Below are 19,630 nucleotides of genomic sequence, written 5' to 3'. Positions count from 1 at the left end.
CCTTGTCCTGCAACACCCAGGTCACCTGGAGAGAGTCACCCGGTTGGCCTCTCTAAGTTTGGGATCCCTTATCTGCAGAGCAGAGATAGCTGCTGCGGGTTATTTTACAAGGAGACTATGTCCACTGTAGAGTGGTTAGACACATCACACACAGTTAGTACATACACACTGTGCTCTGTAAAGCAAATGTATGGATGTAAGAAGACTGCAGATAAATATTTATTTTCTTTTCAGAGAGCCTTCATGAGAAATCTATGCTATTGCCTTTGTCACTTTTTTTGTTCAACAAAATGGGCTGAATACATATTATAAACCATACCAGAATACTTGCTCAGTGACAACTTCTGGATAAATATCCATATTTTTATTATGATGTGAGTAATAAAATGATCAAATGTGACTTTGGAGACCACCTTCTTCTGCACAGTCCATCTGCTGTTGTGCTCTGTGACTATAAAGTAGTGTCCCTAGTCTGTCAAGGGAAATCTGGTGGTGAAGGTGCATTTCATGTAAGGGTTTATAAAAGGAAATATTCAATTAATATATTACTTGGTCCATTCCCCCTCCAGCCCTACACTCTATCAAGTCACAGATTCACTGAGAAGAGCTGGCATGGCTCCGATGTGCTCACATATGTTGAAGCTCCATAACTAAGAACAAGACAATCATCCCACACTAACCCTGAGCATTGTTAAGTTTATTTTTTCTTTTCTGTTAAAAAAGTAACACCACTTTTCAGCAGTAACACTACTGAATGCTTAGGAAACCAGAGGCCTACCTGATTCTTGGCTTTTTGAAAATAAAACTCATTTGTATCTTCAAAATTCTAAGCCTTGTTTAGATGACAAACTAGAATGCTGATGCCGAAAGCTGCCTTGCAAAGTATTAATCTTTTGCAGGTTCATGAGTTTATTATGCCAGGGAGAGAAAAGAGCACTTTCATATGTTCTCATACTGGAAAATTATACTCTGATCATATTTCGTTTTTCTCTGTCTTCAGAACAGGGTTTACTCAAGTTTAAAGGATCTCTCTTTTAAGAGAACAAAGCTTTCTCAAATCAGGGAGCAAGCTATTTTAGTTGAAATTGGGATGTGCATGAAGCTATAAGAAAAGTCTACAGCAATGATCTGAAATGATGTGCCAGGTGAGGGGGAGGAAGCAATTTCTCCGATGAAATGCGTAATTCAGAGAGCATGGCCCTAATGTTATAAGACATTTCGGTCCTTGGGGTTGTTTCAAATTGGCGATGTGCTTTAACTCAGATCTTCAGTGGCTTGAGCTTGGGAGACAACATAGCAGAACTATAAGAAGTCTTCTCCTGGGATTTTGAGTAAAAAAGTTTAAATTATGTGACAGAATCTTACTGCCTCAGATCCTTGGTGTGTGGCTAAAGGAAATGCACCATTATCATAAAACTTGTAAGGGTGGTTACCATATGTTCTTTGAAAAGGAGAATTTTAACAAACCTATTTTCATGGCTGCCATTAATCTCTATCTGGCACACAGCAAGTTCTCAAAAGTATATTTTAAATGCATAAATGAATAAATAAATTATCATTCCCGCCCTCTAAATGTCTTCTTGTTATGAACACTCTCGTGCTCCCAGCCCGTTTGCCCCTGTCAGAGGCCCAAATCCACTACTGACTAGCCATCACTGTGGGCCGGTCACTGAATCTCTCTGAGCCTCAGCTTCTTCACAGGGAGAAAAGGAGTCACTGTATCTACGCACAGGAAAGTGAGAATAAAAAATATATGTATGTGAAAATACTTTATTAACTTTTGGGTATGTTATTATTATAACATGTTAACCCACCTCTCAGGTTACTGTTATACAGACCATTGAAATTTTGGAATCTTGTGGGAGGCTTCCCTGTTATTCTTCTGACCTGCGTTAGAAAGATCTAGACACTCCAAGTGGCTGAATGAGCTTTCCCTGACCATCTTCCTTCCAGCCCTGGGATGGTAACTAGCCATGTTTGAGAATCACCAAAATGAAGCATGATATCATCATAACTTCTCTCAAAAATAAAATATGTGATATTTCTAGAGTAATAACCAAGGATGGGCGCTTTTGCCATAGTACTGGACCTAAAAGACTGGCATAGGGAAAAAGTTACTTGTGTCTGGCAAATTTCTCCTGGTGGTCTGACATGTTTTCACTATAGGTTCAAGGACAGCCACAGGACCAGTCCTACACTTTTCATTCTTGCTTTGGCTGCCAGGAAACTCAGAGTTATGGTTTGTGTTCAACTGAAATAGAAAGCCTGGGTCTAGATGTTTAATGATGATATTCTGCCCTTCACTGGTTGGCTCTTAATATTTTGTTTTTATCTTAATGGTACTTTTATTTTATTGCATTTAGATGTTCATGGTAAGCCTGGAGTCTCTTTTGGAAGGAAACAGGGTGTCAATGGTAGACAGATGAGTGAGCACCTTCACTGCTGCTTAGAGATAGCAGTGCTCCCTACCCATGAGCATTTTCAGTTCTTGAGTTTTCCATGCAGTTCTTTAGCTGTCTTCAAGGGGTGCCCTCCACCCCACTGATTGTTTTAAGTACTTTTTAGAGAATGCATTCTAACTGGGAAAATATAAACAACCAAGAGTGCAATTTAAACAATGCATTTCCGCATAGTCATTGAACCAAAGTATAAACCACATACTGTACCTAAAGCCAATGAAATTAAACCTTGCACAAGGCTAAAAAATCTTAAGCAAACAGATTCAAATCCCCTAAGTGGACGTTCCTGGCGACTGCAGGAGAATATCTGCAATAGGTCAGCACAGCTGTGTCCTGCTTTGGGCAAACCCAACATATGAAAAGCAAACTCAGAAAACAGACAGATTGGGGGTGATTATTCACACCACAAAGGGATTAATGGGAGAATCCCTTCAAACAGTAACTGTTCCTAGTTTATTAGAAATCCATTTATAGAGAATCGATTTATACAACTTCAGAAACACTCCTGTTTCATGAAATACAATCCATTTTAGGAGCTGGAGCTGCCTAAAAGCTTTAATTCTTCTTTTCCATCCTCGGGGATCTAAACATTTTAGACATTTGCCAGTGAGGTGTCAAATGACAAGCTCTATTTTAGAGTCAAGCCATCCAGGTCCAATATTTTCTTTTTCTTCTCAAATTTAACACAACATAAGAGATTTGCTAATAGAGAGTATTTCCTCAGAAAGATGCTCTGTGACCACCAGCTCTTTTGAAGGAGGTAAGAGGGAGATCAGTCACACCCAAGCCGAACCCCTAGGAGCTGGTAGCTCCGAAAAAGCAGAGATTTTTTCCAGGCAATTATGCCAACCCCCACCTCTCAGGGCTGTTTAGAAAGTGATCTGCTGACTGAAGGCAGGAGGCCTTGGGGCCAGGAGAGAATAGAGACAAGGCTTAGGTCTTTGAACTTTTTTCCTTACACCATGAATATTTGATTTGAATTAATTGTTCTCTAAAATTGCACCTCCAGAGTGAGTCTTTTGAAAACACTACTTTAGATCCCCAGTCAGGGCACATATAAAAATCATCCAGTGAATACATAAATAAGTGGAACAACAAATTAATGTTTCTCTCTCCCACCTTTCCTCTCTCTAAAATCAATAAATAAAAAATTTAAAAACACCACTGTCCTTTCCAGAGCTGAAATTCTATGACTTGAATGAACAAGGAGAGTGGGAGAGTCCCCACAAAAGTAGCCAACCTTTAAACCGCAACTCCCTGATCACTCCCTCTTGGCCACCAGGTAATACCTGACAATACCAGAGTGGGCGAGTAAAAGCCTATGTCACAGGGGAAGCCACTGGCGTTCATTTCTCTCCCTCTGGAATTAAAGTCTGGACACCTAATTGACTTGTATGTGACCTATCAAACAATCAAAGGACAGGAGCTAGAAAGGTCCACCATGATTCTGGTTGAACCTGGTGATAGAATCCTAGGAAAGAAACATTGCCAGCCATTTCCACTTAACATTTCCTGCTGGACAGTCTCCGTTTATCTCCAAATGCACTTACAATGGGCTGGCATGGAGCCCTGGCAAGAACAGCATCAGATTAAGCATGTCTCCCTCCTTCTTATTCCTTCTCCTAACAATATTGGAGGGCTTGATCTGTCCCACAGACACCCAGAATGTGAGTTTTGATACAATGAGTTGCAGTGGCCACACTGAGAGCTGGGAGAGCTTGAGGATAAAGAGCCTGGAGTGAGGGAAGCTGGAGTTCAGGTCCTGGTCTTGCCACTTTTGAGCTGTACACCTTAGGGAGATTACTCAACCTCTCTGAGCCCCTAGCTTCTCTATTAAATGGGGTGATCACATACAACATATCTATTATATTAATTCTATAATAAAAATCAAATGATGCATGTAAAGCTTCCAGTATTACTGCTGTTGCTGTTTTCATGAAGGCACCAGAATCTCTGAGCTGAATACAAATGCCAGACTTGCTCTAAAGGAAATCTGGCTGCCTGTGGAGGGTTCCTGAGGCTGGGAATTATTTTCAAAACTGGGCTACTTGTGTCACGGTGACACATATGGAATCTTCTATGCCTCAGATCTCTGACTTCAACCTGAGCAAGAACAGAAGTTGCTTTCAGAGGTCAGTGGAAATAGAAGGGCACACAGCCAATTTTTTTAAAGGACTAGCCTTGCCGTGGAATTGATTAGAAGATACGTTCTAATGAACTGTTGAGTGATTATAGCTTAAAGGAGGCTGGCCCTTGAACCCACTCTAGAGAGAGATGCCCCGATCTGCCAACAGCCAGTTGTGAGACTGAATGTGCAAAAGGAGACAGGGTTTTGGCACACTTCCCAGTTAGGCTGCTGTTCCCTTTGCCCTAAAGTCTGCTTCTGGTCTTCTGACTTTAAAAGACAAAGTGATTTCAGCAGCCCCCAACCAAGAGCCAAAATACTAAGATGAGAACTGACTGCAGGACAAGATAATCCATTTTAATTACCTTCAGAATTATGCAGGGATTTGCTCTGGTGTACATTATAATCCCATTGCTTTGCAGTGTTCGCAAACGCAGAGCTAGCTTGAAGTCCTCTTCTTCACTATTTTCCGAAAGTCGGTATTTGATATAACTGTTTCCAGCAAAGCTGAGAGAAGTGTGCCCTGAAAAGACATAACGGCAAGACACATATGCTTTTAACTTCCAGAAATGAGCAGGGACACACGAAATCACCCAACAACTAACAGGCAAGTTAATTAAAGACCATGGGAAGTCAATGAAGGCATTGAGGAGAAACCATTTTTGATTAAAAACTGATTCTCCATTTCAGGTCCCACTCTAATTTCAAAGGGAAAAAAACTATTAACTAGTCAGGTGCCGGAAAATCTTGCTTGCCTAATGACAAGAGCAGCTTGGTCAATTCTATAACCTGAATGTCCTTAGTGTCACTAAATTCCCAATTCCCACTTTCTAAAATTAGCTCTATTAAAGGACAACCCATCACACCTGCCCCCGTCACTGTCACTCAGGCACTTCAGTGGAGAAAAGGAAAGTCATGGCCATTTCAAAGGATATCACCATCCCCCACCTATCTATCCTAAGGCCAAGTAGCCAAGTCGGGACATTTGCACTGATGCTAACAGAGGCAACTGATGCGAAGGAAGTTCATGTCTTGTGCAGCCACAATTCTATCCTCTGACCATTAATTTCAAGGCTTCTCTTCCCAGAATTTTTATCCCTCCTTGCATCTCCCTCTCTTTTTACTGTCTCCAAATTTATGTTTTAACAAGCAAAGTAATGGTTGAAAAGCTCTCTTGCTGGGTGAAAGGTGGAAAGTTTGGAAATATACCAAATGGACGATAATTGTGGAGAATCAAAAGTTTCCTATATAGAAAGGAGAAGGGAGATGGGCAGAAAGAGACTTCTGAAGTTAGGAGGCTGGCTCTATTGTCACCCTGCACACCCACCTGCTACGTGCACAGTGTGTGAGTTGGGGTGGGGGCAGCATAACTGTCTTTCAAGTCTAAGCCTTAGATGACTTCAGAAGCAAATACACTGGTGATCCCTTCGCTTAATGGGCAGCTCCATTCTTGAAATCAACCATGAAAGAGCTTCGGCTCTTATTTTCCAGAACAGTGCTGCTCTTTGCAAAGGCTGAATTTCTAGAACCCAATGTTCAGCAAGGTGCCTTGCACACACTAGTCAGGATCATTTTGTTATTTCCACTATAATGACTAATCATTGCTCAAATCGTTCTTGGGTTCCAAAATGGGTATCAGTGTACCTATATTTTACATGTATCTTCTACCAAAAAGAGGGTTCCATTAGTACCAGAAATGAACAATATCCTCTTTAAAAAGAAAAAAGTCATAGAGAATACATAAATCAAATGAAGTACAGAAACTGAGTGAAGATCAGAAACAGAGGATCATTTGGATTGAAATAACACAAGTACTGATTTCCTTCCTTCCTTCCTTCCTTCCTTCCTTCCTTCCTTCCTTCCTTCCTTTCTTTCTTTCTTTCTTTCTTTCTTTCTTTCTTTCTTTCTTTCTTTTTTCTTTTCTTTCTTGACACAGCAGTGAGCGAGCACACACCATTTGGGGAACATGCAGTTAGCAAGATATCTCCAGCAGAGAGTCTGCTTACTCGGTGCTCCAGCCTGGGCTCACCCCATGGAAGGCCAACTGTACTGGCTCAGCTCTCCCTTCTGTTGGTCTCTGTTTGGGGGCTATGGGCTTGGGCAGCCCTCCGAACATCAAAGGTCATGCCACAGATATTCCAATTCCTCTGCCTCACCAGCAGCCTTCTATGTTCCATAATTTCACATCCTCATCCACATGACATGACTGAAAACACACGTGTGGTCTCCCTGTTGTATCAGGAGTCCACAGTCACTGCATGTATCCTTAGCACAGGCTGCAGCTGCAATAAATGCCAAGTACCTTGGAGGGTGGATATCAGCTATGGTTCATTCTGAAGGACAATGTTGCATGCAGACAGACATGTCTTCTGGAAGGGCTAGAGCAAGTGTAATTTACTCAAAGGCAAGTGCTTCAGGGACATGAATTTAGACCCTCATCATTCCAACCCACTCTTCACCTGAGCACTCTCCGAGCTTCCCCGGTGGACACTGGCAGAGGAATGGTCTCCTGCTGGCTTCATAACCAACACACTGCATGTCCCCTGGACACGGCTTCTCCACACAAGGATCGTTGGACCCCGGGCACAGCCCTCCTGTGACAAAGGGAGAATATGCATAATCAATATAAAGGGAATCACCCCGCACTCCAGGAAGCGCAGGAGTGGTTCAAGAGCTTGATTCTATAGGCTCGGAGCTGAGAGACAAAGAGACTGCCCAGAAGCAGGAGCGAGCACCTGAACGGGCTTCATCTGGTGTGGGTGCCCATGAAACACTCCTGCGTCTGCCAAAAGCTCGTCGCCAGACTCAACTCGTTTGGGTGCAAAGAGTAAATGGGGCTCTTCCTTCGAGGCTAAAATATGCTAAGGTTGTGAGTGGTCCAGCTCCAGCAGAAAAAAAATCGCTCTACACAAGCTCTGGTAGTGTTTCTTGGAGTGGGGTTCCTCCATACCGGTGGCCATTTAAATGAATCACTTGAGTTGAGATTTTTTTTCCATACCCCTTTCTTGCCCTGGAAAACTAGTAGACATCAGAAAATGTCAGCTGTTGTTCTCAGAAGGGGAAAAGTATCATAAAACTAATTCTAAATTGCGAAAGCACAACTCTCATTGTTTCCTAATCCCTTCTGCTACAACAGCATTGTATCGATTAGCTGTAAATGTGCCCTACCAGCTATCAGAAATAGAATTATCCTTGGCAAAGGAAGACTTCCTTTCTACTTGTTCGATGTCCACAGCACAGTGAGATGAAAGGTTAATCCCTCTCAGAGGAAACCCTCGGAAGCAGATTAACTGATGAAGGCAGAATGCAGGCCCCAAGTGAGTCATTTTGGAACTGGGGTGGTAGCACACATGGGCCCACTGATGGAAGTGCTCTTTTCACACAGGCCCTCGGTACTTCAGACGTAATTAGGCCACTTTCAAGCTGGTGAGAGTTTAAGTGGTAAAAGGACTACAGAACAGGAGACATTAAAAATAACCCACAACTAGGTTAGCAGTGGCCTTCAGGAGCACCCCTTCTTGGGAATCCAGAACAAGGCTGGACATCAGCAGCTTCTCTTCCTAGTGAGACCTGGGCTGTTCCCACATTCCCTTCCATCTGAGCCACTTCCTCACTGGTAAGCATGTGGTCCCATCGTGCAGGCATTTCTTTGTCCAGGAGTGAGCCAAAGCTTAATGCTAACAACACATAAACATTTTAAAAACTGTAGTCCTTGAAAGGCGCAGTACAAGTAGCAGCAGCAAACTCAGAATTCATAAATCTTATTTTCCACTGGTTTAGAGTTTGGCCAAAAATGATACTCTTGGCAATGGTCCAGCTTATAAAGTCTTCAAAGATGAAGGGATTTTTAACTGAAAGTTTAGAATGATCTCTACAAATGGTTCTAAAAATGCGTAATTGTCCTAAAATACATCTTACCATTTTTGTTCCAAGAAATCTTTATTCCGGCCATGTATTTATCAATGTTTATGGAACTTAAAAAAAAAAGAGCTGTTCAACCACCTTATGATCTGTTTCAAGGGGCTTTTTTCATAACCCGTTTTAAATTAACTCTTGGTGCATTCACTCAACAAATAATTTTTCAGGACCAGTGAAGTGATAGGCCTGTTCTGTAAAGATGGAAGGAAATGATCCTGCCTCGTCCTCCCCGCAGGCAACAGTGCGTGCCCACACTACTACATCAGGGTAAGGAAACTGCTTTTGTAGAGATATGTGAGTGCAACGGAAGCACCAGAGAAAGAAAAATTGTGTTTCATGGGAGAATGTCAGAAGTCTTGCATAGGAAAGGGGCATTTTAAACGGGCTTGAAGGATGAGAGAATGGATGTGGGCACGAACCAACCATAGTTGGTGGTTTAACTGCATTCTTCTGTTTGTATTTATTCATGGAAAGATCACAACTCCCACAACTGGCTCGTTGCTGTCTCCACCAGTGGCCTCCTTTCAGTTTCTGACAGCCTGCACACTTCTAGGTTGCTCCTGAAGGCTGACTAGTTAGTATGTGCTTAAAAAATGCAGATGGAACCCAATGCTAACTTCCATCACACGGAGACGGCAATGTGCTTGAATAAATAACAAATGCATCACTTTTAACTGTGGATTATCTGGACATTCCCTTCCAGTTAGACACAGAAACTGTAATTCAGGTCTTGAAGAAACCAGTTGCTGGGTGTGTCCCATTCCAGGGACATGCCCCTTTCCACGTCCTATTTTAGCCACCCTAAGGATGTCCTTTCCACAAACGTCTACATTTCTGAGATACAGCTTATCTGTTCAATAATTTTTTCTGCTCTAACTCGATGGCTACAGTGCAAAGAAACTTTGCATCGTCAAAATCCAGTTAAAAAGCCACCATGTCTGGGCTAGATAATTTCAGACCCACAATAGCAAAGCTATTTCTCCTATAGGAATATGGTCACTTTTTAAAAAATTGTTATAAGTGTATATAATAAAAACTAAACACTGTATTTCAAAATAAATATACACTTGGGCACTCTCTCTTTTATTCACATGTTTTGGCCTTTTCTTTTACCACCAGTCCTGCCCTGGTGGTTAGCACAGGCTTTTCCCTTAACCACCCACATCCCTTACACTGGGTAAAATCACGAGACCACCTAGACCCACAAGTGAAGTTCAAACTCATAGTTCTTTTTCATCTTTTTTTCCTGATGTCATGACTACAGAATCCATATAATTAAATGCAGCAAATTAATGAATTATGTTAGAACCAATCACTATTGTGAAATTTCTAGCTGGAGGATACATAAAAATATATCAATACAAATATTTTGACATGCATTCTAAGATAAATGTTAGACATATAATACTGTCTATTTCTATTTATTTTAGCAATTGACTCTGATAAGTCATTTTTCTTTCTTTTTTAAAAGAAATAGGGTTTTTTTAAGGTAAAGAGGTCAGTTCTTGGCGAGTGATATTTCTCTTGATGCTTTAAAAATCCTCAGGTTCTGTCCCCAGTCCTGGCTGAGATGGGGGGAGCCAAGGCACTTGGTTTCCAGGCATAGCTGTCAGTTTGCTCTGCTCACAGCCCACTCTCCTGTGGTTCAAGGAAGCGTGAAGGCAGGTGTGAGCCTGGAGGTCTGTGTAAGCGTAAGGGCCTTCCTGGATGGGGCAGGGGTGAGCATGAGCCTGAAGTGCAGTCTGTTCTGAGTAGAACAAGACTTCTGGTTACTGACAAACAGGTTTCCCAAACTAAATCCTCCCCAAATGCTGTATTTTTGTTTTTCCTTCCCTATGCACTGAGACAAGAAATGAGGTTCTTTCTGAAACAGGTGCTGTCAGAAGGACTTGATCTTTGAATGCCAGCCCTGCACAATGCCACGTGTCCCTCAACCTCAGATGTGTCCAGGTCTGGGTCCTGGAGACACACTCCTGGGGAAAATGACCATCTTTTCAGCCAAAGGCTTAACTTCTCTGGCAACACAAAATCCTGTGTACTTGTAATGGCTTGCTGAAGGGTCCCCTTGTTTTTAGAAATCATGTTTACGTCACTCCCTTTCAGGTAAGTGTGCACACCTTCCACTGCAGAGAGCCTTCCAGATCCTGTCTTTGGTGGCAGAAAGTGCCTCACCAGCTTTCGAGTAACAGTGAAGAGACAACAGCATCCGCTCCTGTTGGCTTCTGGGAGGAAGTCATCTTATTAACTATCATTAAATAATCCAGGTTTAATTAGCTTGTGCTGTGATCAGTGACAGCTTGTGGGGTGGGAGCTCTAGACCTCCATGCTCAGCATCTCCAGGCACCCATCAATCTGCTGCCAGGATGAGCATGAAGGCAGAAAGGTCCCACTTCATCAAACCAGCTGACGCCATTTGTTGTAGGTCAGGGCAGGACAGAAGGAGCAGGCATTTTTAGCAACTGTCAGAACATAAAGCAGGCGGAGAAGGCGCTGTTCCCCATTCCCGGGTCCCCTCTGGAAGGCAGGGCAGTGTAATAGAAAATGGTGCTGCGTTGACGAACAGCAGACCTGGATTTTGGCCCCGACTACTTATTCAATTTATTTACTATGTGACTCTGAAAAAGTCTCTGGGTCTCAATTACTTTTTCTGACAAGTGAGGATAATGATTCTTCATAGGGCTATAAGAATTAAATGGGCTAATGCATGTGAAAACAACTTGCAAAGAAAAAAAACACTTATAGTAGAAACAAATCGCTACAAGGTCCCCAAAGTGGGGATACTAGCTGACTCAGCAACAGGGCAGAGACCTGAACTCCAGTGTAATCTTTTTCTTGCTGTCTTTTTTGGGTCCAATTCATGACCTGTAAATTGATAGTCATTATGAAATACTGAGTGAATGAGAGGCACAAAATAAGACCTGAAGCTTTTTACTAAGCAGTGTCACAAGCCACATGCAGCCCTGGGACCCCTTTTCCCACTCTGTAGCTCTTCTGCGGTCTGTCCATGAGGAGAAATGTCTACGCAATGCAGCCATTCTCCAAAAGAAGGTTTCCCACCTTCTGAAGTTTGGCTCAGATGGAAATTTAGGTCATTCTCTACAGAGTTAACAGCGTACAATTCACTTCAGCAGAAGCTTCAGAGCTTTGCAAACTGCAGGGAGGAAAAAAGGTAATCCTCTCGAGGCTTTAGAAGGTTCTCCCTACCATAGATAATGACTCTCCTCTCTTCCTCTCGCCAGGATTCCCACAGCCCCCAGGATTAACTCAATGCCTTTAGCTAACACATCAATATCTAGCTGTGATTATTATAGCTACCACTATGAGCTGATTCAAACTCTTGATTTATATGTCTGCCTAATTATACTGAGAGTCCAATAACTAATGGTTAACAATATACTGAGAATCCAATAACTAAATGGTAAACACCTTGAATTCCACATGCTTTGCCAAGGTGTTATGTCTTGGCAAATGCCACAGAAGTCAATAATCTTCCCCCTCAATTCCTGGCCTGCATGAAATTTTAAAACACCTTCTCCTAAGGTCTCTTGGCTTTGAAATGGTCTCTTGTGGTTCTCCCAGAAGCACAGAATCATCTGTGATGGTATTTTCTTGGCTCAGTCCTATTTTCTGGATTATTTTGCTAAAGGCTAAGTGTAGTTTCATTAACAACAACCTCTCTGGGGCACTTGTGTGTGAGCTCAGTATGTGAGGGGATATCTGCACACTGAGAAGCTGCATCACTACTGGGTTAGACACCTCCAACCTCTCCTGGCACTTGCAGACTCATGTGCTGAAGATGAGGGACCTGCAGAGACATATATGTTATGAATGAAAAATGGACACCTTCTAGTTCACAGGAGAAACCTGGTGAAGATTCAGAGACAATAGTGGAGGCTATTTGAAACGGCTGGGATTGGGTCTGCTGGCTATCCTCCAAGAATTAGCATTAACAATCCCCAGCCCAAGTGCACATGAGAGATTTTTCTCTGCGTTTTAAAAAAACATCAAAGCTAACTTTTAAGTATCTTACTGCCTCACAGAAGCCTCCACCATTTCACTTTACTTTATTGTGCTTATTAGAAGCACATTACCATGGCTGTCTATCTGTCACAGGCTGTTTACCTGTCCTGTCATGTCCCTCCCAGGACTGTCCTGGCTCCTCACCACCAGCCCAGCTGAGCTCCTTGTGGTCGGCCCACCGCTGGGTCATGCTCCATAAGGGTGGGGAACATGTCTGTCTCACTCACCGTTGTATTGCTCCATGACCCTAACCAGGATCTGGCATAATATTCATTCTAGGCAGAGTGAACGAGCAAATGAAAGGGTGCTCAAATCCCTGGACCTTCTCTCCACTTCTCCTTAAACTGTATTCCCTGCCTGGCAAAGACCCAATAGATCAGCTGTATTGCTTCCAATGCCTTTTGTGGACTCCTCTAATTAGGACTGTGGGCACCCCCTTTATGTCTCCTCTGTGCCCCACCTCCAACTCTTTATAGCTCCTATTGGTTTAAGGAACTTCTGCTGTTTGTCTAGGAAAAGCTAATTCAAGAGCTCAAAGTAACTACCCTTTAGATATCTGGATGGCAGCTTATAGAGGAGGAGTCAGACAGGCCAGGTTCTGCCTGGCTGTAAAGGATGGCACTGGGTGACATTACAGAGGTGGACTTTGGTGCTCTGTCAGGGAGAAGGTGTCTCAGGTCCATCTTGTGAGGCAGTGAGTGCCTGGCAGAGTGTGCAGATGCTGGATGAACCACTGTGCCAGGAGTAATGCAGACAGGATGTCTACAGTAGGTGACTTTCAGGCTCTTCCCAAGTCTGTGCAGAGGTAGTGTGGTAGAGTGGGTAAGACTGCCAGGCGTTTACCAGCTCTGTAACCTTGATATTTCTGAGTTTTAGTTTCTTATGTTTTTGAAGAAAGTTGATGACACATGCCCTTTAGGGTTATCCTAAGGGTTAAGTGCAACTACATATGGGTATTTTTAAAAAACAGGATGGTAACTGGTCATGGCTCAATAAATGTTAGTTGTCATGTCTGTCCCTGCCTGCACCTGTGCACTGAATTGTACCATTTCTCACCTCCATTCTTTTGCTCTAAGGCTTCTTTGCCAGGAGCCCTGCCTTTCCATATCCTGTCTAATTCCAGGCACCTTTTCAGACCCTCAGCGATGGGCTTCAGTGCTCCCCCTACCTGCCCAGGCAAACCTTTGTGACAGTGCCATAGCCCACGGTGAAGGCGTGGCTGCTGTGGTGTCACCTCGACCTGGGGTGGAACTTCACCCAAACACTCCATCCACTTGTGTGGCACTCTGGGCTCCATTCTGTGTTCCATGTACAAACCAGGAATTGGCAAATTGGGCTTCTACTTCTACCGTCAGTCATAAACGCACTGCTCTTAAACTCTGATAGCCTCACAGTGTATTCATTCTCCTGGACAAATGTCTCTTTTCTTATATTATTTTGTATCAGACTTAAGAAAAATCTCCAAAATAGACAATCAGCTGAGCCCCATGGACTGCTCCTGGTGCTCTGTCCACTTGCTGCCCCTGTGGGGGCTCAAGGGTGTCTGTCACAGCCTTAGGTCAGTGTCAGGTTTCCTCAGCCAAGTGCCCATGTTCACCTAACATCTGAAGTTAACCAGGCTCAATCTCATGACATCAGAACTTTGTATCTCTTGAACTTCTGTTCAGATGTGATGCTTGATGGTGGCTGGAATTTAACAAAACAATTTGGCACTAAAATTAAAGTTTGCTCTAATTTTTTTCAGAGCAACTTGGCATTTTGGTTCAAGAGGCTAATGATGTTAATTGGGCCCAAAAAAGTCTGCGTGAGAAAAAGAAGTTAGGAGGGGGTTAATTATTGAGGCCAAATTTGTACAAATATTACTATACAGCCCTTATCATTCTAATTGTTCTACCACATTGTGGGAAAGTCCATTGAATGAATTTGCCAATCTTCCAGGGCAAACCGATACTAGCTGAGAGTGTATTTGTGTGTGTTGAGGGAGACATTTCCTGAATTCAGTTAAATCTCCTTTCCAATAAATGAGAAGATGCCTAAAATGCCTAATGCTTCCCTTAATAGCTCTTTGTTGTATTTATTTGAGAGGACACTTTATAAGAAGTGAGAGAGCTTTTACTATTATATCTAAAAGCTTGCCCCCTGAACCTGGAGGAAATTTTTTTCTGCTTTATCTTGCTGTTAGATTTCTCAAAGTTTGATTTTCTGACCACTAGCATTAGAATCACCCAGGCTATGTGTACAGATCCGAGGCTCCACCCAGAACCTCCCATTATATATGTGTGTGGGGCTCAGCAATGAGCATTTCTAGGAAGCCCCATGCACACTGCGGTCTGAGAGACCCTCTGCCATCCGGAGATGGTTATGGTGAGTCTGGAGATCAGTCTGTTGGGAAAAATGGGGTATTTGAGTATTCCCACAGAGTATGTAGCACTGGGGTTATGACTCACATAAAAATGGAAGTCTCGGTTCTTAACATGCAGATAATACAATAGAGGATCTAAATTACCTTTATTGAATCAGCATGCCATTCTCACCAGCTGCATGGCCCTGGGCAAGGCACAGATCTATCACATTTATAAAATGGAATTTCTCATATATCACCTGCTGAGACAAGACTGGGCCAGATGACCTTTTGGGCTCCTTTCACCATTAAAATCCAGTGTTTTATTTTATAGCTTAATTGTAAGAGTGACTTGAAGGTGAGAAGAGTCTCTAAGGTGGACCCTAGTCTGCACAGAGCTCCCACTGAAGAAATGTTTGCTTTTCAAACCAAAGCTTCCTCTTGGGCTATCTGGTGGCTGAACCACAAAACAACTCAGCATTCTGCATTTCCTGGGAGTAGAGGGATCTGTGAGGACCAGAGGACAGGAGTCCTGGGCAAGGACACCCCCTTGAAACCTACCGCATTTAAAACATTAGTGTCTCATGTAAAATGCAGAGTGAGACCCCCTCTCGCCAACAAAATCCAACCCCTCTACAGCCCTCCTGTAAAGAAATTCTGCCAATTCTTCCCCTGACCTGTCTTTTCTCAATGAACTCATACTCATCCCTCAAGGCCCAGAACCTCGGTGATCTCTGGTACCCAAATGCCACAGAAAGCTTTCCTCTGCCCACAACCGAGAGTTGCCCTTTGTATGCCCTAGCATTTATCAGAACATGTTTATTGCTAACAGGTATTTGTAACCTGACTTCACAATAGCCAACTTCTGAGGGCAGGGACTGTGCATTTCTTTTACTTTGAATCTTCAGTGCCTAGGACATTACTGCCTCCACAGATTTTGGCTGAATGAAAAAAAGTTTTCAGAGGAAAAGGACTAATTAGCTGCTTCAGTTTCTCTTGATAGGTCTGCCCTGTCATGTGGTGAATGCCTTTTGAGCCCTGCTGTGAATCTCTGCACCAAAGCCCCAGCAGAGCTTTGGCGTATAAATCAGTTTGCCTACAGGAGAAATCTAGGTGTGACCTGGACAGCTGGCATTCATAAATCCTGCATGTTGGTGGCATCTTCCAGAAAGGCATTGCACCTAGCATGCATGCTTTGAGTTATTTTGGAACTAATTTACATATTCAACAGGTCACACATCACTGCCTGTACCTGATGAAAACACAAACAGAATTCAGTGGGTACTGCAGGATAAGTGGCTAGAACTCTTCCGAGATGCTTGGAGGCTGTCAAAATGCCTCTTAAAGGGAGCCATGATCTCTGTGGTCTTTCTCTGATGAGCTTATTTTCCAAACTGCAACCGGGAACTTCCTACAAGGGAAGAGGCCAGGGGCCCTGTCTGTCCCTAATTACCTAAGGGGATGTTTTACAAATGCCCTTTCTTCTGGCTACAGTCCCTTTGGGTCAAGTTCACACTGGCTAGAAGTATTCTGGGTGCAATTTTCTTAGAAGAGAGCAGTGAATTTATGGCTCCACATGTCAGAGAGAAGAAAAGAGAGAGGGAGCAATGCTTCTTGCTGACCACTGTGGGCATGTTACTCTGTGCAGTTATGGCCTCTGACCAGGAAAGGTCAAGGTTTAGTGACTCTAGTTACATCAACAAACACAAAGCATTCTATCTCTGCTGCTCTGAGGGCTAAATCCATCCCCTGACTGTGCTCCTGGACATCCGGCCCTTGTTTTTCACTGAAGCAAATCTAACTGACTTGCCCTCTGCAATAGCTTCCTAACTTGTTTCCCTGCTTCTGTCCTGGCCCAGTCTAATCCATCCCCTTCTGCAGCCAGCATGCTCTTTGGGAAAGATGGAGCTGATCCTGTGACTTCTTCACCTCAACTCAGCCAATGGTTCCCATAGCCCTAAGATCTTCATCCTGGCTAACCCTTGTGTGGTCCTGGGCTTGCTTACAAGTCTCATTTGTCATCACTCCTGGCTGCTTCCAGTGACAGGAAATGTCTTTCAATCCCTTCAGTGCAGGTTCCTTTCTTGCCCTTAAGCCTTCTTCATACCAAGTACCCGTCCACCTAGAATGCTCTCTTTCCCCTACCTGTCTTCACATCTCTAATTCCTACTTATGCTTTATCTCAGCCTAGAGATACTCCTTGTAGGAAACCTTCCCTCTGGATTGGGTCCTCTGAAAGGACCTGGTACTTGCCCTAACAATACTTATTGCATGTACTCAAGCTAGATTTTTTGTCCCTGGAGTGGGGCTGAGCTTATCTTGTTACCCCCATAACTCCTGAATCTCTCATGGTTGCTAGGAACATAGTAGGTAGTCAGTAAATATTTTGTGGAGTGAGTGAATGGGAAAGTGCACACTTACCAGGAATGGTAACCCAGTCTACTCAAATCTAAGGTGGTGAGGTGGGAGGGCACTCTACATACACCACACTCACCGTTACAGGTGCAGCGCACATTCCTGTAGAAACGTGGACACACAAAGCTGATGCGAGCCGTGCTGTAGGTCATGAGTGCGTGGGAATCCAGTGACAGGCCCTGCTCACAGTGCTGCTCCTGACAGTCCAGCCCTGAGCAGTTCTTCTCCAGGATGGCTGAGATGCGCATGACATTCTCCAGATGTCTCCTGGCATTGGACAGCTTCTGAATCAGGTAGGCCGGCTTGTAGAACTCACTGCTGTGCATCTCCACTGCGAACAGCATGTCCAGCTGGTTGGTGCCCACCACGGGCTGGATGCTGATGATGTGCAGGGTGTCCTGCTTCTGGGTGAGGACCACATTCCTCAGGGTGCGCCGGAACCCATGCATGTGCAGCCCCACGAAGTCCTCAGGGGACACGTTCTCAAAGCGAATGGTGACGGTGTTCTGCAGCATCTCATGCACCAGCTGCTCCACGTGCACGACCACATCAATGGGGACCTGGAAGCGACCGTCACTCACTGACACATTCAGGACATACTTGCCACTGTCCAGACCTCCCAGGGCAATGATTTTCCCATCATGACTGTTAACTTTGAACAAGCTTTTCTGCTCCGATTTCAGGGCAAATGTGAGCACGTCATACATGTCTTGATCTGTGGCGTGGATCTTCCCAATGACTCCACCAGGAAAGTCATCTTCCATGGTGACGATGAAAATTTCCAGAGGAATGGCTGTGGGCTTGTGGATACTTTCCTCAATGACCCGTACGCGGATATAAGAGTGAGAAACTTGCTGGGGTTTGCCTGAGTCTTTTGCCTGAAATAATCAAGAGGGAGAAAGACAAGGAACTAAGAAAAATCATAATAATTTAAAAAAGCAACAAAACTCAGAAGATATCTTCTCCTTTTACCACATTCACTTCCCCTTCCATTCCCTGCCACTAGTCTGAAAAATGCTGCAGATGTGCATCTAAGAGGAGTGAGTTGTCACCTTCAGGCCCCATGTGCATACTTTGTTATAGACAAGAACATGTGTCAACACAATAAAGCCAGTGGGGGTGAGCAGTGATGGTGGCTAGACGGTGCTATGAGATCCAGCCTGACTGAAACAGGCTGGCCTTGTTTTAATTTGGCATAGCACTGGCATTCCCTCTTGGACATAAAAACTAATTTTTATTTATTGATTCTAGAGAGAGTGAGGAAGGGGGTGGAGAGAGAGAGACTTGATTTGTTATTCTGCTTATTTATGCATTCATTGGTTAATTCTTATATGTGCCTTGACCGTGGATTGAACATATAAACCTTAATACATCAGGAAGATGCTCTAACCAACTAAGCTACCAGGCCAGGGCAGAAGAAAAATTTTTGTTCTCTTCAGATTCTTTCCTCTTGGTTGGACCAGGTGGCACCTTTCTGCACATTTAAGAAACAATGTTAAGTGGAAATTACACAAAATTAAGGCTTAGAATAAAGAATGTTGCACTAAAGGAAAAAATCAGTAGCCTGAATGAAACCTTCTTTGTCTTCCTTCTTTATATTAGAATCGATGGGACAGCCACTCTGACAACAGATGTTGACTGAGCACCTGTACACGTCACATGAACAGAGTTGGTGCTGTGGGGCTTCAGCGCAGGGCAGGCTCCCATGGGCTGGGTCCTGGGGCAGATGTCCGAGGAGGCAGGGCTGAAGTGGACCTGGGGAGGTGTGTGCTTGTATGTGGAAGGCGGCATACAAGCAGGGGCTTGGGCACCCCACAGACTTGATTTCAAATCTTGGTCCTGCCAGTCACTACATGTCCAGCTTTGAGTAAGTTACTCATCCTCTCTGAGCTACAATTCTTGTATCATTAATATGAGTAAAACAGCATTTATTTCATAGGATTCTTGTATAGCAAGGACTAAAAGACACTGTAATTGCAAGTGCTTAGCACAGGCCTGACCCATAGAAATACTTAGTACTTGACAGTTAATGTTATTGCTGTTAATTTTATTATTACCTTCAATACATCTTTATTTGATGGCCAATGTGAACCAGAGAGGCCAACAGAGAAAATTCATATAGAAAGGGGTATGTTTAGCAAATTAGGTTGAACTGGAAGTCAAATGGTGGAAGGTTTCAAAGGACAGTGATGAGTTTGGACTTTATAAACCAAAGGTTGCCCACTCAAAAGCCAGAGGCCAGAAAGATGACAGAAAGGCATGAACCAGCTGAGTGTAAGGTGATAGACTAGTGGGCTTTAGCCTGAGAAGGACTGGAGAGTCATGTCTGCCTAAAGACCCTGAGTTCAGAAC

At 43.6% G+C, this 19,630-nt stretch overlaps 1 protein-coding gene across 1 annotated transcript in view; it reads right to left on the bottom strand.

Moving 5' to 3' along the window:
- FAT3 (FAT atypical cadherin 3) overlaps window positions 1-19,630 on the bottom strand; it is a 637,939-nt gene that overhangs the window by 27,526 nt on the left and 590,783 nt on the right. Inside the window, exons 20-22 of the mRNA XM_045818135.1 lie at window positions 17,358-18,156; window positions 7,044-7,178; window positions 4,950-5,107 (exon numbers count right to left, since the gene is read on the bottom strand). Coding sequence (XP_045674091.1) covers window positions 4,950-5,107; window positions 7,044-7,178; window positions 17,358-18,156 — 1,092 coding nt within the window. The remainder of the gene's footprint in view (window positions 1-4,949; window positions 5,108-7,043; window positions 7,179-17,357; window positions 18,157-19,630) is intronic.

Source organism: Phyllostomus hastatus, unplaced genomic scaffold (assembly GCF_019186645.2).
Source record: "Phyllostomus hastatus isolate PE091 unplaced genomic scaffold, TTU_PhHast_1.1 phas_scaffold_317, whole genome shotgun sequence".
In the NCBI taxonomy this organism is placed as follows: Eukaryota; Metazoa; Chordata; class Mammalia; order Chiroptera; family Phyllostomidae; genus Phyllostomus; species Phyllostomus hastatus.
The sequence above is the reverse complement of the archived record's forward strand: the minus strand, read 5'-3'. Positions and strand labels throughout refer to the sequence as shown.